The sequence below is a fragment of the Lutra lutra genome, chromosome 12 (assembly GCF_902655055.1).
Source record: "Lutra lutra chromosome 12, mLutLut1.2, whole genome shotgun sequence".
Lineage (NCBI taxonomy): Eukaryota > Metazoa > Chordata > Mammalia > Carnivora > Mustelidae > Lutra > Lutra lutra.
Genome location: NC_062289.1, coordinates 78,151,923 through 78,175,089, shown reverse-complemented (window position 1 = coordinate 78,175,089; position 23,167 = coordinate 78,151,923). Strand labels below are relative to the sequence as shown.

The window sequence follows — 23,167 nt, the reverse complement described above, 5'->3', positions numbered from 1 at the left end:
GTCTGTTTTATCATTTTGTCGGTTTTATAGATTGTGCTTTTGGCATCCTAAAAACTCTTGTCTCAGCCCGAGGTCACAGAAACCTGTATCTTCTCCTGGAAGTTGTATGGTTCTGAGTTTCACACTTAGGTCCACTATCCCCTTTGAGGCAGGTTCTGTATGACGTGGCAGACACGAACGTGAAGTTCGCTCTTCTGCTTGTTGATTTCCACTTGTGCCAGCAGCGCGTCTTGAAAAGGCCACTCTGTTTCCGCACAGTGACCTTGCCTCGCTGCTGAAAATGAGCTGGTTCCTGGCTGTGTGGGTCTCTTTCTAGACCCTCTGGAATTGCCTTCATCTTGTGTCTTGCTAACGCCACATGGTCTGGGCCACGGTAGCTTTGTCAGAAGTCTTGAAATCAGTGTGATTCAACCTTTTTCTTTTCTTCTTCTTTTTTAAAAATGGTTTTGGTCACTCTAGTTCCTTTCCATTTTCATAGAGATTGTAGAATCTGCTCTGTGGATATCTGCAGGATTTGGATTTGGATTATGTTGAATCTGTTGACCACTGTGGGAAGGAGTGATACCTTGACAGTACTGAGTCTTCCCGTCCAGGAATATGCCGTAGCTCTCCCTTTGTTTTGGTCATTTTTGACTTGTTTCATCAGTGTTTTATGTAGTTTTCAGCATGCCCATTCTGTACATATTTTGTTAGATTTATACTCAGGTGTTTCTAGTGTTTCTATTGTATTGTATGTGGTATTGTATTGTATGTATGTTGTTAGAAAAAATTGAGACGTTCATTGCAGATGTGTAGGAATGCGGGTGATTATTTGAACCTGTACTGCAGCCTTGCTAAACTTGTCTGTTAGTTCTAGGAGCTTTTTTGTAGATTCCCTGGGATTTTCTACATAGGGAGTAATGTCTGCCAAGAAAAGCAAGATTTATTATTTTTTTTCCTGTTTATATGCCTTTTATGTGTTTTTATTTTTTTGCCTTCTTGTCCTGGCGAGGACTTCCAGGTTTGCTAAGTGGAGTGGTCCGTCAGGCCTTTGCAGTGAATAAGAATACTTATTCTTACCTTCTTCCTGATGTTTTGGGGAAAACATTTAGTATTTCGCCATCAGGTGGGATAGTAGCCGTAGATTCTGCAGATGTCCTTTACTAGGTGAAGGGGATTTCTTTATTTCTAGTATTGATCATGAATGGATAGTGAATTTTGTCAAGTGGTATTTTTATACCTATTTGCATCATCGTGTGATTTTTTTCTTCCTGGGTCTGTAAAGAAGGTGAGTTCGATCACACTGAGGTGTAATTTATTGGCGGGGAAGGCACAGATATAAGTGTTTCGGCTTGTGGAATTTGTCAGGTGCTGGTCTGACCCACTCCACTCAGGTCTCTTTATGTCCCTCCATCATCTGCTGCCCGGGGCCCCCCTTCTGTTACCGTGTGTTTTGACCTGATGGAGCCCTTCATGCTGGGCCTCCTGCACGGTTGACATGTTCTGGTCACTCTCTGAGCCCTTCCTTGCTGGCACACACTAAGGTTCATCTTGTGTTTTCCTTCCTCTGGCCCAGAATCAGTCCTTTCTGCAGGGGGCCCATCCACTTTGGTGGGGAGGTGTAATCTGGACCTGATATTAGATGCTTCCCGTGATGAGTTTGACACGACTGAAGCTAAGATCTTTGGGACGTGTATTAGCTGGGCATCTTTCTTGTTAACGCTTCGTGGAGTGTCATGCGTTACTGTGTTTCTAGACCACCTCAGTAAGTATTTGCCTAAGGACAGTGGGACAGCGGAAGGCAAGAAGTACCTGTCAGGTTATGAAATGTGTGGCCTCCATGGTGACACAGGTTAAACCACTGTGACTTGATGTCATGCTCACCAGATCACCAGAAATCAAACCAGACAGAATCCGCTGTTGTGGGTCAGTGGGATTCTCATCTGCTTTTTTTTTTTTTTTTTAAAGAATTTATTTATTTATTTGACAGACAGAGATCACAAGTAGGCAGAGAGGCAGGCAGAGAGAGAGGTGGAGGCAGGCTCCCTGCTGAGCAGAGAGCCCGATGTGGGGCTCGATCCCAGGACCCTGAGATCATGACCCGAGCCAAAGGCAGTGGCTTAATCCACTGAGCCACCCAGGCGCCCCTCTCATCTACTTTTGATGAGAGGGTAGCACAGATGTTTGGAAACATTTTGCCTGACCTGGAAGAGGTGAGCACAGGCAGACCGTTTGTCCTAGAAGCATGCTGTAAGAAATTCTTGAGTGTGTCTGCCAGAAACCAGGTATAATAGTGTTCCTAGTGGCCCTGGTTGTAAGAGCGTCCAGCTCGTAAGAACCGAGTGTCCGTTGGCAGGGAGGACAGGTCAGTGGATCGTGCACGTTCGTACACAGCAATGTCAGCGAGAGCCGTCAGTAAGGAAGGAGGTGGTGGCCCCAGTGCTGACACGTGTGGCTGCGTGTGGGGCTTGGCCACACCTTGTGGAGCAGAAGGGTATGTGGGGAGTTGTCTAGGAAGCAGAGGCAGAGGACATGGTGTGTGGAGCTGAGCGTGTAGGTGAGCACAGCGCGGATACTCACACGCAGCTCGGGCAGCGGTGCCTGCGCAGGGCCCGGGTTCTGTGAGGCGCGAGCCTGAGCAGCACAGGTGTTGCTCTGTTTGTATTTTTATTGTGTTCAGTGATTTGAGAGCGAGAGTACTAGTGGGAGGGCCAGGGGAGAGAGTCTCCAGCAGACTCCCCGCTGAGCGTGGAGCCTGACTTGGGCTCGATTCCAGGAGAGAGCACACAAGCGGGGTGGGGGCGGTAGAAAGAGAGGGAGAAGCAGGCTCCCTGCAGAGCAGGGAGCCCGATGTGGGGGCTCCATCGCAGGACCCCAGGGTCCTGACCTGAGCCGAAGGCAGACGCTTAATGACCGAGCCACCCTGGTGTCCCCTTGTTATTTAGATTTTAAAAACAGCCGTCCTCATTGGAGATGATTTCTCGGTAGTTATGATGTTAGAGGAAACGGATAATGGTTGTAGCTCTGTGACCTTACCCCACTATTGCTATCTTTTTTTTTTTTTTTAAAGATTTTATTTATTTGAGAGAGAGAGAAGTAGCAGAGCAGAGAGCCGGACGTGGGTTATGACCCCAGCACCCTGAGATCATGGCCCGAGCCGAAGGCAGAGGCTTTGCCGAGCTACCCAGACACCCCTGCAGCTGCTGTCTTGCTCTTACATGTGTGTCCTTGTTTTACATGTATAGTTACAAGCTTGTGGGTGTAGACTGGGTGGAGGTCTGCAGCTTGGTTTGTTGTAATAGGCATGCTGTCAGGGCAAGTGCTTTTTCTCTTTGTGCTGTCCTCAGTTTCCCTGCCCAAGGCGAGCCTAGGGAGACCGCCGGAGAACCTCGAGCCGAGATGTGGTGAGACCTGTGCACCAGAGCTCCCCCACCTGTGAGTCCTGTCCCCGCTCTGACTGTAGGCCCAGACTTGCGGACCACGGCCCAGTTTGTCCATAGTTGCTTGGTGGTTGGGTTTATTTAAAGGCTGAGATTTACCCCCGGCTGACTGCCAGCTGCTGTGACTGTCTCAGTTTCTTCATCCCGAGGAAGTCGGTCGGTTCCTCCTTCTGGGGCAGACTGTCTCTCGTGAGCGGCGCCCAGCTCCCTCACCTGTTCTTTCTCCTGCTGGAGCTCCTCCACTCCCTTGAAGTCCGCCGTCTTTTATGGGTAAGGTCTGTTTGCTGCTCGCTTAAAATGGGCACTCAGAGTTCAGTTCCCGTCAGAGAATCTCTGTTTCCTCTTTCTTTTTTAAGAGCTCTAATAAATGATTGCTAATTGAAATCGTTTGCAATTGAGAGAGCACGAGCAGGGGGAGAGGCAGAGGGAGAAGCAGGCTCCCCACGGAGTAGGGAGCCGGATGCGGGGCTCGATTCCAGGACTCCGGGATCATGACCTGAGCTGAAGGCAGACACTTGATGACTGAGCCACCCAGGCACCCTCAGGTTTTATTTTAAACACGGCAGTATCTTTCCCAGTGGAACAGTCAGCCAGACAGCGTACGAGAAAGCAGAGTCATTCTGACGGCGAGAGTAGAGCGGCCAGGAAGCCGGGGAAGGGAGGCTGGCCCCACGTGCCCGTGTCTGCGATGAGCGCAGGTTGTTTATTTCAGTAACATCCAGTGTTTAGCATTTTCCTGTGGATGCCTCGTTCCTCAGCACCATTTCGGAGAAGACTTTGCATCCCCTTTGGGGGCTGTGCAGCCCTGAGGGGGTGACCGGGCCGCGTGGGCGTGTGTCCCCTGGGCTCGGCCTGGCTGTCGTCCTCCCAGCGCCCGGCCGGGCTGCACCTGGGCACGCAGGGCCTGCGGCTCTGCTTCTCCCAGCGCCGCGCCTGCAGCTCTCGGGCCTCCGCTCCCTGCTTCTCCCTCCAGTGAATCTTGTCTTCCAGAGAGCTTGTTGTTCGGTTCGGGCGCCTCCGTTTGGTTCTCTTTCTTAATAGTCCTTCTTTGTGGTCACGGTTTTCCTGTGTTCTTCGTTGCAGTATGTTTTCTTTACGTCGTTGGGCTTCTTGAAGTCACTGGGGTCCCTGCTGCTGAGCCCAGCATTTGCGTGGCGTGGGGTTTGTGCCCGTGCGCTGTGCTCTGAGCGTGGCTCGGGTTTTCCTGCGTCTCTGTGTCTGGGAGAGACTTGGGATGTTGTGAACGAGATGTTGCAGACACCGGGTTCGGTTACGGTCTTCGAGCAGTATTGCCCGTTTCGGCTTCAGGAGCGAGCGAGTTTGAGTTGGAACTCTCCCGAGTGAGGACACCTGAGACCTCGGCGTGCTTTCCTTGGCCTGTGCTTGGAGTCTGTGTGTGCCTGCTGTAGGAGGCAGCCGGACACGAGGGCGGGAACTCGGGGCCTCCCCGTGTGCAGTCATCTCTCGGGCCGACTCCGCCTTCCTCTGCTGCGGTGTTGTGCTCTCTGTCCTCGCCGTCTTCCAGCCAGTGAGGCTGTGTGTGTCTGGTTCTGGGCTGGCCCTCACAGCACGGGCTGAGGCCTGCCCTCAGGCCAAGTGCTAGGAAGCTGTAAACCTCTCCTCGTTCCTGTCCTTCCTCGCAGGTGTCCAGTCCCATCCTCCAGAGTTCATGTCCGTCTGGATTCTGTGCAGTCTGATAGGAATTGCTTGGCCATTTCTGGACGTAGAACCTTTTGTCAGTTTCTGTTATTTAAAAAAAGGCTTCTTTTGATATAAAAGTATATGTTCATTGTAGGATGTTTGGAAGATCTAGAAAAGTGCACATACACAAATTATGAATTACTTCTAATCCTGTCCCCAGAGATAACCGCTATCACATACCATGTGTTTTTCAAATCCTTCTTTTCTTTCCTCCCTCCTTTCCCCTTCCTCTCTTCCTTCCTCCCCATCTTCACTAAACGTAGATAGGAGCGCTCACTTTGCCCTCAGTCGGTCACTGCACCTGTCCCCAGGGGAGACTTGTAGCGTGGCTGGCGCTGACAGCGTGGTGCCCCCCTGGGGCACTGCCTTGTGTAGGCATGCGTGACTTCAGCATCCGGCGTGCTGGGTTCAGCAGGGCGGACCCAGCGGGACCGTGAATGCAGCGTTCACGACTAGGGCTCGGTACACATCGTCCTTAGCAAGCAGCAGTCCTGTGGGGACAGTACACAGATGTGAAGGCGTGGGGCGCCCCGACTCGGCCACTTCCTGTCTGTGCCAGAAGCTCCCCGTGTCAGCAGTGGACATCACCTTTACGCGCATTACCCGGGATCCCCAGCTGTGTAGGGAGCCCGCTGGCCACAGTGCCATCGTGGAGACCCAGGTTGATCACAGTGTTGTCTGTCAGGCAGGGTTTTAGTGTCATTTTCCAGGAGGAAGAAATTTTCAGCTTTTGTGTTTTGGGGGTTAAGTGATGACAGGCAGCGTGGCCGAGGGAGGCGCAGGTGTCGGATTGAGGACCGGTGTTTGCTGACACTGGCTTGTCCTTTGCTGTTTCTGTTCATTTCTGAGGGAATGTAGGTCTGCACTGATAGGAAACTCCATTTAAAACCAGAATAAGATCTTCCACACGTCCTTTTTTTCCCTTCCAGAGGTAAGTTAGAACTTTAAATTCCGTGTTATATAAGAACGTACGTTACACACGCTGCGCAGCTAACATTTCTCTAGTTAGAGAGTAGGGAGGCCAGTGTGTGGTGTAATCACGATAGTTTAGTTCATACCCGGTCTTGTAAGGCACCGACATGATCAGCCTCTCACGTGCCCGTTTTCTCTTTCAGCAGCAAGCTCTGGCGGGGCCCCTTGTGGCGGGGGCCACGAGTGTGGCCGAGACGGACCCCTTTAAGAGGCAGCAGGCGGGGACCCCGGCAGGTACGTCCCGGAGCACTGGCCCGAGTGGCCTAAGGGGGCGTACAGTGTAGTGGCCACATGAATGCTGATGTGCTTAGTTTTGGTGACTTTCTTTCTACTTTGAGAGTAATTTGTTTGTGCCGATCGGCTGAAGAGAACATCTGTGTGGCTGCATGGGTGTGTACTGAACTTCGAAGTTTGCCCACTGAGTTCCGTAGGTTCCATTTCGCGTTTTTGTGCGCTGGCGGGCTCTTAGTCCTCATGATAGGATTGAGGGTAAAACTGCCTTCTTTTTCAAGTTGTCAATCGCTTTTTTGTAAACTAAATTTTTTTTCGAATTATAAAAACAAAAGATTGGGGCAGTCGAGGAAGTTGTGAGTCGAGTGTCCCTCTGCTTTCGTGTTCCCTCCCTGTGCCCCAGCCACAGAGGTCACTGCTGCTGACGTCTGTGTGCATGCCGGACCTGCTGCCCGCACGCTCACGTTGTCGCCCGTGGTCGTTCCGAGGGCGTGTGGGTGCGCTCGCTGTGCCCTGTTTGGTTGCCAGCAGTTACTTCCCAGGCCGCCTCGCCCACCCCGGACCACACTCTTTCTGATAGCCGCTCCTTCCTCCAGTGCATGGGGCTCCGGCCCTCTTCACGTCCTTGGTAGTGTTCCTCTTGATGGCCTCCTTTCTCTGAACATTGAACCCAGATTTTATTTTTTTGGCACGTTTGTCACTGTATCTAAGGGAGAAGTTCCTAGGAGTGGAAGTGCTCGGTCAGACCACACGGGAACGCGTGTGGCCCTACAGAAGGGCCGGCCCTTCTGTAGTCGCGTCTCCAGTCTCTGGTGCTCTCATGTTGTGGTCAGTGGGTGAAGCACGATCACTCCTCTGTTCTTTGTTGCTCTGCGGGGGGAGCACGGCTCGTCTGGTGTGCCGTGGAGCTCTTCAGTTTTGATGCAGCTGCTTGGTCCTTGCCATGTCATTAACCTTTCGTGACTGCCTCTGCTGAGCCCTTTTTGCTCTTCGCCTGTTCCGTGTGTCTGGTCGCTGGTGCCTGTCCCGTGAACGTGGGAGAGCTTTCCGCATGGCGGCCCCGCCAGCCTCTCGCGCACACGCCTGCCGCACACACCGTGGTCTCCTGGGGTGCCGTCCGCCCTTGCTTTTGTATGAGGCTGCTTCTTACACTTGCGAAGTTCTAATGGAAAGAACTTGTATTCATCGACCTTAGCTTTTCTGGCTTCCGGATTTTGGTTCATGTATGGAAGGGCCAAAGGGCCTACCTGTTCAAAGATTATTAAAAAAAAAACACTGACACATGTTTTTTCTACTTCTGTTGTGTTGTTTTTACATCGAATTGCACCTTTTCTGAAACTTATTCTAGAGCCGTCTAAGCGGCCTCGGCTTGAGGTGGGCCACCAGGGGCCAGTTTTCCAGCACCCGGGGGCGAATGCAGGGGTTCCTCTTCAGCAGCTCATGCCCACGGCTCAAGGTAAGGCCCGGTGCCCACACTCGATCTTACCGCTCAGAGCGCGTGCAGCGAAGAGGCCTCGAGGCCTAGCGTCCGGCGGGACTCATGCGGTCGCGGCTGCGCAGTGGACGTGGTTCCTGGGGCTGGGACACGGCTCTGAGCTCTGGTGCGGGCGAGGGCAAGGGCCAGTGTAGCCAGGCCCTCTGCCTGAGGGAGCCATGCCTCTCTTCCTCCTCGGGATCCTGCCCCTCGCATGCCAGCACACTCCTTGGTTGCTTCTGTGGTCGGGGCACTGGTTCCCGTGCCTGCTCGGCTTGAGGCTGGCTTGCAGGGCTCAAGCAACTTTCTTTCCTTCTTTGTGTGCTCGTTTACGACACTAGAGGTAACGTAACAGACGTTTGTACCAGTGGCATTTCCCGTTGGAGTGTGTGGTAGCATCTACGGGTCTGTGATGAGCACCGGGGTGGGAGATCTGTGGCGTGCGGAGAGCCTGGGGGCTGCAGACTCAGCGCTGCTGGGGCTGTTCCTGTCTTGCAGGAGGAATGCCTCCGGCCCCTCAAGCCGCCCAGCTTGCTGGACAGAAGCAAAGCCAGCAGCAGTACGACCCATCCACAGGGCCCCCGGTGCAGAACGCCGCCAGCCTGCACACCCCGCCGCCGCAGCTCCCCGGCAGGCTGCCCCCCGCTGGCCTCCCCACCGCGCCCCTCCCGCCGGCACTGCACTTTCCTCAGCAGCCTCCGGCGGTGGAGCCTCACGTGCAGCTCCAGGTCCCTGCGAAGACGCCACAGCCGAATGCCTCTATCCCCGTGCCCCCGCCCAGCCAGCTGCCAGCGCCGCCGCCGCAGCCCGTGCCGCAGTCCCTGCACGCCCCGATGCCTGGGAAGGCTCAGATGCAGGCCGCTCAGCTCTCATCCCAGCCACAGGTACTTGGTGGGCGCCTGTCCTGTTGCTCAGAAACGGAAGGCGAGCCGAGGCGTGCGCTGCGTGGGTGTGTGTGCCGTCCTGCCCTCCTGGTGGCTTGCTGTCCTGCTTGGAGCCAGTACGTCGCCCAGCGTCCCTTTATCCGCCTCTGTGGCCACAGTTACCCTGTGGGAACACCAGCGAGCAGTACAGGCTAGTTGCTGCTGGTGGTTTGGTGGCCACGCAGAGGGCGTCGTGGCTGTCATCCCGGCTGATGTGTCCAGTGACGCAGGCGGATGGCAGGCGCCCTCCCACCAGTGTGCGACGGGGGTGGTGCGAGCGCGGGGCTGCCGTAGTCTGCGTGGCTACAGCGAGCTCCTGGGGAGGCTTGTCCACGCCCAGCCGGCTGCTGGACCCCCCACGGGCACCTCCCTCTCCTGGGTGCTCTGTGCTCTGCGAAGGCATGAAGCCTTCCTTTCCTGGGTTTGTAGCATGATGTGCCTCGTCCCCTACTGATCGCCATTGGCCCAGACACTTTTTTTGAGCTGCGTGCGGGGTTTGACCCTGTGTGGTGACGGGGTGATGGCAGTCATATTTGCTTTGTGCTCACCACCTGTTCGGCATTGGCGCCGTGGGGAGACTTTACTGGCATTATTTTTTCTGCCCAGCAGCTCTGGGGTGTACAATCTTTGTTATCCCTGTTTTACCATAAAAAGACTCGAGAGACTGAAATAACTTGGCATGATCACCTGGTTGGTGACTGGAGTAGCTGTGATCTGTGCCCCAGTGGATTCTGGATCCTTTTGTGCAGGTCTGCGTGGCCGCGCTCTGCGTATCTTGGGGACCCAGCGCCTCTTTTGTTACACTTTTGTGGAAACAAGTTTCTCTGGTTCTAGTACTTTGTTTTATTGAGGTACAGGGCTAACTTCAGGCCACACTGGGGTTTTGCTTGGATTCCTTTACCTGCCCCTGTTGTTGAGAGGATCAGCTCCTTAGAAAACCCATGGAAACATGCCCCTTCTAGATTGGGTCGGGCTGATAGACTTCTGTAAAGGGCCACAAAGAGGGGACCTGAAAACACGTCAGGACCCACGGGCCACAGGGTCTCCGCTGTAGTCTCCGAGCCCCGCTGTTGACGGCGAGCAGCCCCCGAGCACGGAGACGAGGGCTGTGGCTGGTGCCGCTAGAGCTTTCTCTCCAAGAGCGCAGCCAGCCGCAGTTGGAGACCAAGTGAGATGGGGACAGGAGTCGCACACCCCCTGGGTGCAGAGAGTTTCCGTCGGTGTCTTCCCCGGGTTCCGGGCTCTAGACTTGCCTCTTACATTGTGGGGGCCGCGTTGCCTTCTCTGCTTTCTGCTTCCGCACGGAATTCCTGTGGGAGCTCAGCTTTTGTCTCAGCCCTGGTGGGGGGTTCCTCTGGCTTGACCTGCTCTGATGGACAGAGATGGAATCTTTACCTGACAGATTGCCTGCTGGGAGAGGGGCATGTGGAGTTGGTATTCACTTTTCAAAGAAAAGGTAGAAGATGAACATTTGGTCTTTTTCAGTCAAGAAGAAGCTTGTACAGGGGCGCCTGGGTGGCTCCGTCTTAAGCGTCTGTCTTTGGTTCAGGTCATGATCCTGGGGTCCTGGGATCGAGCGCCGAATCGGGCTCCCTGCTTGGCGGGAAGCCTGCTTCTGTCTTCCCCTCTCTTGTGTTTCCTCTCTCGCTTGTGTCTCTTTCTCTCTCAAATGAATGAATAAAATCTTAAAAAAAAAAAAAAAAAAAGAAGCTTATACAATTATAAATTCTGAAAAATAATTTGAACAGGAGAAACAGCTACAAAAAGTAAAAAACAGACGAAGAGGCTCCCCTGGGATAAGACGGCCCATGAAAGCTGAGTTTGAGATGCGTTCTTGGTGCAGCGTTGTGGAGTGCAGGGATGTGTCCCCGCTGTGGGCGAGGTCGGGCGGGTGTGTCCGTGTGTCCGTGTGCCCACGACCTCTGTGCTCTGCTGCGGAGGGGCTCCTCTGTGTGCACCTCTGGGGGGCGACGCGGTCTCTGACATGTGGCTGCACTGGTGGGAGGGTGAGGTCTCCTGTTCACTGTTGGCCTGTTTTCTGCCTGCCAGACGGTGGCGTCGACAAGACCGCCCGTGGACCCTGCCCAGCCTTGTCAGCGACCCCCGCCGGCGGCCTCTTCTGCCTCGTCCGTGGCTCCTGCCAGCGGCTCGGGCCCGTCACCGGTACGGGTCTCTGCAGGGAATAGACCCTCCTCGGCAGCTAGCAAGTCACTTTCTCCGGTCACCTCCCGGTCCCTGGGGGCAGCTGTGTCAGCACCGCCCAAACCCCAGAGCCCAGCTCAGAATGCCGCCCCGCCCCAAGACAGCTCTCAGGACAAGCTGGCAGAACAGATAGCACTGGTAAGTGCATGTGGAATGTCAAGAGGGTTGTCAGCGTGTTCTCATTGTAAAGCTCGTCTGATCTCAGTGTCTGCACAGGACGCGTAGCTGTACTGCGGATGGTCAAACGTGGTTTCTGATCAGTTAGAAACCAGGGTTACCACTGGGAAACTGGACCTGTCCTGCTGGACGTGGGCTTGGGGCGGGGAATGTCCTTTCTTTGCTGACCTCTCAGGCGGCGCTCCATGCGGGCTGCGGGGCAGGGCCAGGAGGACTGCTAAGGCCAACGTGGCCGTGGCCTGGCCCCTCATCAGTGCTTGCGGTTTATGGGGTGACTGAGCAGTTCAAACTTCCTGAGGGGAACTAAACATACCGAGGTTGGTAGGATGTCCCAGCCCCAGCGTTCGCTGTTGTCCGATGCTCACTCGGTGCTGATGTGTGGCCAGCCTCGGGTGATCCAGCCCTCCCCTTCCCAGTGGTTTTGGAGCAAGGGCCAGGCATGTGTCGTTTCCCTTGTCAGTGCTCTTGTGTGAACGTTGGCCCGTGCATTTGGTCTGTGTTTCAGAGACGGGGTGTGACCGTGCTTCCCCAGCTTCCGCGTGGGTGGCATGTCTGCTGATCTCTCTAGGGCCACTTTGGATCTTTGTGTCCAGTCCTGTCTTTGTTACTGAGGCTTTGTGAATTCGGGGTGTGACTTAGTGGGGCGCACTTAATAATTACGTGTGGGACACACCTCACCCCTGTACTCCTCACAGGAAAACCAGATCCATCAGCGGATAGCAGATTTGAGGAAAGAAGGCCTGTGGTCCCTCAGGCGGTTGCCCAAACTGCAGGAGGCCCCACGCCCCAAGTCGCACTGGGACTATCTGCTGGAGGAGATGCAGTGGATGGCCACGGACTTTGCCCAGGAGAGGAGGTGGAAGATGGCCGCGGCCAGGAAGGTAGGTGAGGCACAGGGGCGGTGGTTCCTGGACAAGAGCGTGTTCACTGCTGTATGTGGGGTCTGCAGACCGCCTCTGAGGGGTTTGCCTCCTAAACATGGAGCGTGTCCTGGCACTGTTGAGGAAGTAACCGTGCTGTGTGGTTTCCTTGCGAGGGGCTGTCTTCAGAGCCCTGGGCTGGACCGCGGGGGGCGGATGTGTCTGCCCCTGCTGTGGCTTCAGCGTGTGTTCAGCTGCTGCTTGTCAGCCCCTCCTGGCGGCAGGAAGGCCTGCAGCCCCCAGAACACAGGCTGGTGCCAGGGCTGTTGTGATGCGGGAGCCGAGGAGGCCCAGGGTTGGCAGGGGGCAGTGAGGCTGGTTGGCTTCTGGGCAGCCAGGGGGCCGTCCTGGGCCTTCAGGCTGCCCACTGCCCTGCACTGCCTGGTCTTCTGTCCAGCGCCCCTCCAGTTCTGGCTGAGGATTGGTTTCCTTCTCACTGGTCCTAAAGCAGACACCCAGTCCTGGGGAGCCTTTAGCAGATGGCACTGGCATACATACTAGGAATGCAGAAGGGGACAGCGTTCCAGAAGCCTTGGGTCTCAGAGTGCGAAGCAGCTGTCTTTGCCTACGTGTAAATGGCTCTGGGCCTTGCTTCTCTCACGCCACTGCACTGCCGTCTGTTCCTCGGGGCGCACCTGCTCTCTTTTTGTCTCCCGTGCTCTCAGGTCTGGGGAGTGGTCCCGTGTGCCCTGCTGTCCACCCCCTCCCCGAACTCTGCTTTCCTTACATAGGCGGGGGTCTTAAATCAGATTCATGGAATTCAGAAAAACCCGATTGCTCCTTAGGCACGGTTTTTTCATAAAGGACGATGGGCCTGAGCATGTGGGCACCAGGTGGGTAGGGCACCAGCAGCTAGTGCTGCTCCTCTCCTGTGAGAGACTGCAGACCCTGAGCAGGAGGCTTTGTGCCAGGGCTGTGATTGGACCAGGACGCGGCCCCGAGGAGTCTTGAGTGGGGGGGGGGGGGGTCCGTCCACGGTGTCCAGCAGGCCTCCAGCAAGCTTCTCCCCGCAACGTGTTGGCCCGCAGCCAGGCATGCCCAGGCTCACGAGGTGTCTGTTGCCAGGTTCCTTCTCAGCACCTTTTGGAGGACTGCTGGTAGGAGATGAGAGCCCAGATCCTGGAAGGCGGGGTGGGATTTAAAGGAAAAGCCGTGAAAATGATGAACTCCCCCCACTTGTGGTGCAAGTGATGCCTGTTGAAGGTGTTCGTGTTGGATGGAAAGATGTTAATCGTAGGTCACGCGGGGAAAGAAGATTGTGACGCAGTATGGTGGACTTTCTGGGCAAAAGTCAGTGTATTTAGTAAACTAGCACTTTGTAGAAAGGCAGGCAGGGTGTTGGAGGCATTTTGTGCTGCTGTGGGTGTGTCCCCTGCACCCTCAGAGCAGGTGAAGGCACGTCCCCTGCGCGTCTGTGTTGGCGGCCGGGGACCCTGTGTGCCTGCCTGTGGCCACACTGTGTCAGGTCCGCGACCCTTGCTTCTCCAGCTCATCAGGACGGTGGTACGTCACCACGAGGAGAAGAAGCTGCGTGAGGAGAGGGGAAGGAAGGAGGAGCAGAACCGACTGAGACGCATCGCGGCCTCCACCGCCCGAGAGATAGAGTGTTTTTGGTCAAATATTGAACAGGTAAATCCTGGAATTTAAATGGGGTCCTGAGGGGTGCCTGGGTGGCTCAGTGGGTTAAAGCCTCTGCCTTCGGCTCAGGTCATGATCTCAGGGTCTTGGGATCTAGTCCCGCATCGGGCTCTCTGCTCAGCAGGGAACCTGCTTCCCCCTCTCTCTGCCTGCCTCTCTGCCTCCTTGTGATCTCTCTGTCAAATAAATAAATAAAAAATTTAAAAAAAAATAAATGGGTTCCTGAAAACATAGACTGTGCTTTCTGAACGTGCCTGACCGAGGGATGCGGAAACCTGGGCAGTCCTGCCTGCTGCGTCCCTGGGACAGGTGTGTGCGCCCGCGTGGCTTCCTGGGCTCCTGGCTGTGCACTGCGGCCTTGGCTTCGTGCCGTCGGTGAGGGGCCATCCAGTGTTTCCGTCTGTGTGAGCGCCACTCACGGGAGGCAGCCCGTTTCCCACGTGGCCGTTGCACCGTGCATCCGTTACAGAACACGCTACCCCCCCCCTCCCCGGGCCTGTGCGGTTCGGGCAGTGCGTGGCTGCGGAACAGCTGGTGGAGTGCCACGCGGCTTCATCCTGACGGGGTGGTGGGACGGCTGTGCTTTCCGACCCCGCGTGTGAGTTCTGACGTCCTGCACAGAGCTCCCGTGACCTCCGTCCCTAATGGCCTATTTATTCCACTCTTTGTACTCAGGTCGTGGAGATAAAACTACAAGTAGAATTGGAAGAGAAAAGGAAAAAAGCCTTAACTTTACAGAAGGTGCCCAGGAGAGGTAGGACACGTCTCAGAAACCCTCACGTTGCTGCTGGCACTTTCGTCCCCTGCTGTCCCGCAGCTGGTTGCTGTGGTGGCGCCGGGGGCAGTTGCTCGCCTGTCTGAGCCCATGCTCTGCCTGACGTTACGTGGTCCCCCGTGCAGCTGCTCTAGCTGCGAACCCCGCTCTGAGGTTTGCTGGCACAAGTCAGCGCCCCGGGCTCCTCGATAAGCTTTGGGCACTCTCGGGGTTGAGGTTCTGGGCTGTGCCCTGTGGCTGGTGCTGGACACTGAGATGAACTCCCCCAGGGGTTTGCACCTCATGGGCACCTCTGTGGTCGGGGCATAGCCTCTGCAGTGCTCTGATGGGACCGCCCCTTCCCTGGACACCGTGATGTGGGCCGGGCATCAGCGGATGCAGCTGTCACTGGCTGGGGGGGGGGGCGGGGGGCAGGGGGGCGTGTTTCTCATTCTGCTGGTGAGGAGATGGAGGCAGAGCGACGGGCTCTGCTTGGAGTCATAGAGCCGTGAGACTGTAGAGATTCTAGAAGACACATGTTGCCATTTAGTGCCCAGGTTCACCTCCCAGACCAGAGATGTGTGGGGAGCTGCCAGAGAACTTGGTAGGTCCAGGGCTGCTGGCTGGTGCTGTGTTGTGACCCGGTTCCCAGAAGGAAGGAGGCGGAGCTGACACTTGCTGTCCTCCCGTGAGGAGGTACCAGTAGGGCACGGCCTACACATGTAGCTTCGGTGAAAGTAATCAGCTTCCTTGTCTTTAGGAAAAGAGTCGAGGCCTCAGGGGCTGGATGCACTGCCAGAAGCTTTCCTGGTAAGTTGAGGCTCGCTCCTGTACTGGGTGAGAGAGGGAGACCACAGAGAAGACACGGCGCCTGATAAAGCAGGTCCCTTTTTTGTCTGGAGAAACGTGTATATATCGTCCGTGGTAGTCCCTCTGGGGAAGAAGCCTGGTTTTTAGTGTTCGGCTGTCACAGGGTGTTGATCTGGGGACAAGGGAGGACACAGTGCCCGGAAGTAGTTCCACCTGCCTGCCGCCTAACACCGGTGCCTCATGGCGGTCCAGGCTGGCGTGTGTGTCCCAGGCTCGCCACGGTCTTCCTGGGAGCATGTGAAGTAGATGTTTCTGCTTGCATTTCCCATTCTGTGTTTGCGGGTTTTATTCTCTGTTTCAGGAGTCGGGGTTGTCTGGAAGGAAGAGGAAAGCTAGCACATCTCTGACTGATGATGAAGGTCTGTCCCCTGGCACTCTCTCGCTGTCCGCAGGGTGGGCTCTCTCAGACTGCAGGCCTAGAGCTTGCTCAGTGCTGTCAGGGTGCCTGGGGGCCCAGTGACTTGTGTCGTTGGGGGCCAGGCACCTTGGGGGAGTAGGTGGGTGTCTGCAGAAATGGGCCAGGCTGTGGAGGAGGGAGAGCGCAAGAGTGCTGGGAGATGTTTTGTTTGCATGGAGGAGCCTGCAGGGAAGGGCGGAGGCTGGCGGGAGAGAAGGTGTAGTCTGCTGGCGGGGCCCAGGGGGTGAGAGCTGTGCTCAGATCAGGGGCAGGCGGGAGCTGGGCCAGTCCTGCTGTGGGCTGCCGGTGGTTTCTTCTCACCCAGAGTCACATCTCTGTTGGACGTGTGGTGCGGGGTGTGGGACCAACCTGGTCTGAGGCGCTGGTTGTACAGGACGGGAGCTGAGCTGAGGGAACGGTGTGCCAAGCAGTGGCTGGGACCCTGGTGTGGGTGATGACAAAGTCAGCATGACTCCGGACAGCCTGCTCCTGGGTTTTTCTGCCGTGGGGTTAGCAGGTGGATGAGAGGTTTGACATCGCTCCGCGTTCTGCTGGAGATGGTCTGTCGAGTAGTGAAGACCCAGGCCGTGTTTCACGCCCTGCCCACTCAGTACAGCCGCACTTCTAGACTTAACCTGGGAAACAGAAAGGCCCAGTTCAGCTCCCTCATAGCTGGCGAGACCGTGTTAGAGGCTGGTAGTCTTATGAGCAGTTGAGAAGACGCAGTGAGATCTGTGTCCCTGACATCTCGTGGTGACTGTTTCAGTGGAAGATGAGGAGGAGACCATAGAAGAGGAAGAAGCAAACGAGGGGGCCGTGGACCACCAGGCAGAGCTGTCCAATTTAGCCAAAGAAGGTAGGCTGTGCGCGTCTTGCCACAGATGCTCTTAGGAAATGTTGAGCATGCACAGAAGAACGCGTGAAAACATGTGAGATCTAAAACCCAACACAGCCCTCGAGCACTGGCGTCAGGGCCGCACCGCGCAGCGTGGGGCAGAGTGCCTGAGCTCCGTGCGCTGGCCGGTGACCTGCCCTAGTGGCTTGTCGCCTCCGCTCCGGTTGCCCTGTCACCTGACACGGCCCGGGGTGCTGCTGGGCTCCCTCGGAGGAGCGGCGTCTCAACGGTGTCGCGCCCTCTCAACGGTGTCGCGCCCTGGCCTTAGCGCGCTTTGCCTTGGTTCTCCCGTCCCTGAGCTTCGTCTGGCCGTGGCGTGTTGCTGAGGCTTCCCTAGCTGTCACTGCTGAGCCGCGTTCCGGGCATGACCATGTCACTGACTCCCTCGTGGGTTGCTGCTGGACATTCGGGTTGTCCCCTGGTCCACCCTCAGCACGCCGCGGGAGTGCTCCTGTGGCTGGGGTCGGCACACACGTGCGTGCCAGAGTGGACGGGCCGGGCCGGCAAGCACACAGGCCGCTGGATGAGACTGGCCCGGCAGGGGCTGCAGGGCTCGCTCCAAGCCCCGCATGTCGGGGTGCTGCTGCTCCCCTGGTGAGGGGCACGTGACGTCTCCCGGTGCTTGTGGGTGGCACTTCTCGGAGAACAGATGAGGTGTGGCACCTTTTCACGGGTTCCTCTTTTCCACTCTGGGCTTGGGCTTGCTTTCCCGTGTCCGCGCGCCGCAGCTGTGGGTTGTGATGTGGCCGTTTCGTTGGTCACGTGCATCACAGCGGCCCCTCCAGGCTTGTGCCGTGTTTCCGGCGTCCTTATGGGGCTTTCTGATGCATGGGTGTTCTTGACTTTAGTGTAGTTGGATTTGTCGGTCTTGTTTAAAGAAAAAATCTCTCTTTTTTAAGAGATTTTATCTATTTGTCAGAGAGAGAGAGCGTGCACAAGCAGGGGAGAGGCAGAGGGAGAAGCAGGCTCCTGCTGAGCTGGGACCCAGATAGAGGACCGGATCCTAGCCCTGGGATCACGACCCGGGCTAAAGGCAGACGCTCAATGGACTGAGACCCCCAGGGGTGTAGGAAGCCTCTTTTCACCTCGAGATCATGAGGCGGTTTTCCTGTTTGTCCACAGATTTTTTTCTTTTACTCTCACATCCGTGTCCCTGACCCATTTAGAATAGCCTTTGCCTGTTGTGTGGAGTAAGAGTACAATTCTTTGGTTCCTTCCTTCCTTCCTTTTTTCCTTTCCCAAAACGGATCCCAGTCGTCTTGGCCCCATTTGAAAGGCTGGTCCCTGCTCCTGCTGGTCCTGGCCAGCTCAGATGGCAGGCTCTTCCCCGCCCGCTGTCATGCTGTCGTGCTGCTGGCCGGCATGCGGTCCTTGGGCTCCGCGCTGGTTCTGAGAGTGGGCTGGGGGTCCTTCCACATCCGTCCTCTCAGGACGGCCTCGGCCTCCTCGGGCCTCCTCCGGGCCTCCTCTGCCTCAGGACCCGCTCATTGGCTTCAGACAGACATCCACGGGGACTCGTGGCCTGGAGTTGGAGGGTGATAGTTGACACTTGCGTCTTAACGAGGCCGAGCTTTTCCAGTCCCTGATCATGGTGTGCCTGTCCGACCACTCACGCAGGTCGTCCTCGGGGCGCCTGCAGGACATTTACGATTGCAGGTTTTTTGTGAGGGTTGTGTTTAGGTGCCTGGTCTGTTTCAGAGTCGGAGTAGGGGTGTGTTCACTAAGGGCGGGAGAGTGGCCGCCCCGTGGAGCTCACACACACCCCGTGGGCAGAGTCCACTCTGCCTGTCACATCAGCGCCCGCTTGCCGTGCTCCTTCCAGGGAGGGGTGCGCTTGGGCGAGATCTGGAAGGGAGCACCTCCTCCCCCAGGGGTGCTGTGTGGTGGCCTGGCGGCTGCTCCCTCTACCACCCGGGCGCTCCTCATGCCTCCTCCATGCCCAGCTTGTGTTCTTGCTGCTGTGGCTTACCCCGACCGGGTGCGCCTTGGCCAGGTCGGACTCCGTGCCAGCGTCTCTGCCGCGCTCCATAGGCGGACAGGGAACAGCCCCGCTTGCCGTCTGCTAGGGCAAGCTCGGTGCGGGAGGGATCACAACTTTTTTATGTGCTTTTTACGGCATTTTTCTGCTTAATTTTTGTTTTGACTTTTATTTGAGGTTTCTTTTTTTTCATATCACCAATTATTTTCCATCAACAGTGTTTTTATTATTACGTTTGTTAGGTTATAGCTTTTAGTCTTCATTTATGAGGTTATTTTAGAAATTTTAAGAATTCCTTTATGAGTAAAAATTAAATTTCTTCATGTCATGTCGAAGATTCTTATGTTTATAAAGAATGTGCCTCAAAGCCGGTATCAGTAATGGGCAATAGTTACTTTTTGGAAAAAACTAATTGCAGGAGGCCTGAAGCTGTGTTTTCTTCCCACCCGGCTGCCACTCGTGCTATAAACTATCCCCCTCTCTCCCCGTGATCCTTTCCAGCTGAATTGCCCTTAATTGACTTGATGAAGTTGTACGAAGGAGCTTTTCTGCCCAGTTTCCAGTGGCCGCAACCGAAGCCCGACAGTGAGGAGGCGAGCGAAGAAGAAGGTCTGTGTTGACATCTTTAAAGATCTCACCCACGGCAAAAGCCAGATCACATGGAGGAGGGTATTTACGACAGGGTTTAAGTCACCTTCCTTTCCTTTTAGATCGATGGGAGAGAAAGATGCAGCAGTTACGTGGGGGCACCTGGGTGGCTCAGTTGGGTGAGATCTGACTTGCTCTCGGCTTGTGAGATTGAGCCCCGACTGGGGCTCCATGTTCGGCGTGGAGCCTGCTTAAAAACACAAAAACAAAAAATAAATAAAAATAAAATAAAAAGATGCAAGTATGTTTAATGTGTAATTTTGCACTGAGAGGGTTTTGTTAAATTCTATGCTTTTTATTTTCATTTATTAACGTGGCACAATTATTAGAGTACTTGTGAACAACATGGAAATGTTTTTGTCCACGTTCATCAAAGTCCTTGTTTTCACAGACTTGGGTTTGTATCATGTGTGTTCAGGGTGGGCTGTGTTTGTCTAATGTGCTCGTTTTGAGGAGTTTATTTTACTTTCATTAGGTGATCTAAACAAACAGCCTATTTTCCCGTGTTTCCATTCCACTTGTCCTGGTCACTAGACACAGATTCCTGTGAGCAGAGAAGCTCGGGGCTGACCGGGCCAGAGGGTGGGCTGGTGGCCTCCTTGCTGGCCCTTGGAGACTGTTGCGACTTTCCCTTTCCTGGTCGTGGAGGGGCGGCCACTGAGCCCTCGGTGCACCTACGTCCGCGGGTGGCGCTGGCTCCTGGTTCAGTACAGGTCCTCCGTCTTTGCCTGGGGCCTCTTCAGAGCGCTCCTGTGTGTGATGGTTTTGTAGGAGTTTATACCCATTGATCTGGGGAGTGTTAGGTATATAAAGTGGGTTAAAAACAAAAAGCAAAAAACAAAAAACAAAAAGTGGGTTAAAAACAGATTAAAAAAAAAGTCCATTTGAAATATTGGGACTCTGACAACTTTTTCCCTTGTATTTCTTTTTATAAACAGTAAGTAGGCACATAAAAGTGTCGCAGCCACTGCAGATCTGTCCTCTTGTTCACAGATGTGGAAGGCGCCCCGGGCGACCGAGAGGGCCGGAAGGATGTGGTTCTCATAGACTCGCTGTTCATCATGGACCAGTTCAAAGCTGCGGAGAGAATGACTCTTGGGAGCCCTCACACAAAGGACATCGCGGAGGTGACCGCTGTGGCCGAAGCTGTCCTGCCCAAGGGCAGTGCCCGGGTCAGCCCCACGGTGAGGCGCTGAGCGGACACGTGGCGGGTTGTGTCTTTGTGAGGCCGGGAAAAGGCTTGGTCTTTCCCCACAGCTCTGTGCCAGCTGTGGAAGTTGTCAGGAGAAGCGAGTACTGTCCTGCTTCTCCTGTCACCTCTAGATCCTTTCTGTGGGCTCTAGTGGCTCACCGTGTGGCTGATTTGGCTTTGCATTGCATAAAACTTTCTGAGCGTTATTTTGAGAAGGGCGCATTCGGCCTGTGTGTCGCTGCAGGTGAAGTTGAACGCGCCATCTCTGTTGTACGGCGCGCTCAGGGACTACCAGAAGATTGGCCTGGACTGGCTCGCCAAACTCTACCGGAAGAACCTCAACGGCATCCTGGCGGACGAAGCTGGGCTGGGCAAGACGGTGCAGGTCATTGCTTTCTTTGCCCACCTAGCTTGCAACGAAGGTAAGAAGAGTGTCCTTGCTGAGGCTGACTGTGGGGAGTGCACCTGGCGTGAGGATGGAGAGTGGCCTTTCTTCCTGCTGCTGTCCTCTGTGCTCTGGTGCAAGACCCAGAACAGCGCTCAGAAATACCCATGGCGTGGACAAGTGAAGAACTGGCTTGCGGTTGACCTCTATTAGAGCGAGCAACTCACTGTGACTCAGAATCTAGCACACTGTCAGGCCCACCAGGCTGCAGCAGGGCTGTGTGACTCTCGCGTCCCCTGTGGGCCAAGACGGGTGTGCACGGCAGCTCTCCCCACGTGCCTGCCTTCCTTGTCGCAGTGGTGTGCACCACCTTGCCTCCGGGCGGGCGGGGCCCCGCCACCTGGGACTGCTTCTCTACTGCGGGGCTTCCGAAGGGGCTGGTGTGTGGGCCTTGCTTGGGGCCCACAGCTGCACCGCGGCTGAGACAGGGTGCCTGCCTCCCTGTAAGGGGCTGCCCTCTCCCGATGGTTTCTCACTTCTAGACTCTTGGAACTCACATGACATTGGTCCAGGCCCTGTGGCCTCTGTATTGGCATGTTTAGGGATCCGCCTCCCTCCACTGTTGCCCTCCACTCGGCCTCTGGGGCAGGTGCTTGTCTTGTCCCCTGCTCTGGGCCTTGGAGGGCTATAGAGGGACACATGCCTGTGTCTCTGACACATGACAGGGTCTTGCGTACGGGTGACCCTTGAACAATGTGTGGTGGTCATGAGCACTGACCTCCCACGCAGAGATCAGTGCACATAGAGCTTTTGCCTTCCCCGTAACTTAACCCTGATAGTTAACGGTTGACTGGAAGCCATCCTGATAACACCAGTAGGTGACTAACACGTATTTGGTGTGTTCCGTGTATTACGTAGTGTGTTCTTATAACAACATCAGCCAGGGAGAAGGAAACGTCATTAGGAATACCGTAAGAAAGAGAACATACGGTACTGTTTATACTGAAAAAAATCCGCGTGTGCTTACGTGGACCCGTGTGGTTCATTCCCATGTTGTCCATGGGTCATCTGTAGTGTTTCTCTTGCAAAGGGAGTGTTCCAGATGCAGACCGAGTGGACTCCTGGATAGCTGACCAGAAGAGCCGACACATTGTCCTCTTTGTGGAGTTTCAGAAGCTGGGAGGGGACTCTTGAAATTAGGGTGGTGGCATCCTGCTGAGGAGCGTGGGGAAACTGCCGGCGTTCAGCAGACCTGAGAGAGGCAGGTGTGCAGAGGGTGGTGGTTGCCCACCCCCACCCCGCCTCGGGAAGACTGCTGCTTCCTTCTCCCCGGGCTTGCTGCACTCTTTCCTCATCATCGCTAGCCGTGCCTTTTCTTGGCCCTCTGTGAGAAAAGCTTCATCAATCTCAGTTTTATTTTATTTTAATTTTTATTTTTTTAAAAGATTTTATTTGAGAAAGTGAGCACAAGTGGGCAGGCAGAGGGAGAAGCAGGCTTCCCATGGAGCAGAGAGCCCGATGTGGGGCTCGATCCCAGGACCCCGGGATCATGACCTGAGCTGAAGGCAGATGCTTAACCAACTGAGCCCCCTCCCCAGGCGCCCCCTCAGTTTTTCAATACAAATGGATTGATATTAGGGCTTGTTTTCTTGATTAACTTGTTTCTGTTTTCTGACCTGGTGTCCTGAAATTTTCAGTGTGGCACTTTAAAATGAGTTTTAGGAGTGCCTGAGTGGCTCAGTGGGTTAATCCTTCGCCTTCGGCTCAGGTCATGATCCCAGGGTCCTGGGATCAAGCCCCGCATCAGGCTCTCTGCTCAGCAGGGAACCTGCTTCCCTTCCTCTCTCTCTGCCTGCCTACTTGTGATCTTTCTCTCTCTGTGTCAAATAAATAAATAAATAATCTTAAAAAAAAAATGAGTTTTAGACACAGTTACTTCAGACTGTCACCTTGCTTCACTATCTTACTGTTTAGCTAGAAAAATTGTTCGTTATTATATTTAGAAGAGTAAGAAATGGAAGCAGCCTACAGTTCCAAAAATAGGGACTCTTACTAGTTCATCAGTTGACTAAGTGAATGTGTGAGTCCCTTGAACTCCGAGTACCTGCCTGGTGCCCATGCTGCCCCAGGCACTGGTCTGGGCATCAGGCTGTGACTGTGAGCAGAGCAGAGTCCCTCCGTCAGGAGGCCCAGCCTGGGCCCCAGCAGCGCGTCCGGTGTGAGGGGACTTGCAGAAAACCGATCGCGGAGCAATGTTCTAAATGCTGGCTTATACGAAGTTGTGGTTCTCCTTGGTAGGGGAAAGGGCACCCGGGGCTGGTGTGTGTCTGTCTTCTCCTGGGGGGGCACCTTCTGGAGAGTTTTTGTCCTCTTGTGTCTGTTTACGTCCTT

The 23,167-nt window shown here is 55.1% G+C and overlaps 1 protein-coding gene across 1 annotated transcript in view; it reads left to right on the top strand.

Annotated features, from left to right (window-relative positions):
* EP400 (E1A binding protein p400) overlaps positions 1–23,167 on the top strand; it is a 97,074-nt gene that overhangs the window by 18,430 nt on the left and 55,477 nt on the right. The window contains 13 exon segments of the mRNA XM_047696510.1: positions 6,236–6,326; positions 7,672–7,779; positions 8,296–8,681; positions 10,770–11,060; positions 11,795–11,980; positions 13,508–13,648; positions 14,333–14,411; positions 15,172–15,221; positions 15,583–15,640; positions 16,445–16,534; positions 19,053–19,160; positions 20,193–20,383; positions 20,636–20,813. Coding sequence (XP_047552466.1) covers positions 6,236–6,326; positions 7,672–7,779; positions 8,296–8,681; positions 10,770–11,060; positions 11,795–11,980; positions 13,508–13,648; positions 14,333–14,411; positions 15,172–15,221; positions 15,583–15,640; positions 16,445–16,534; positions 19,053–19,160; positions 20,193–20,383; positions 20,636–20,813 — 1,957 coding nt within the window.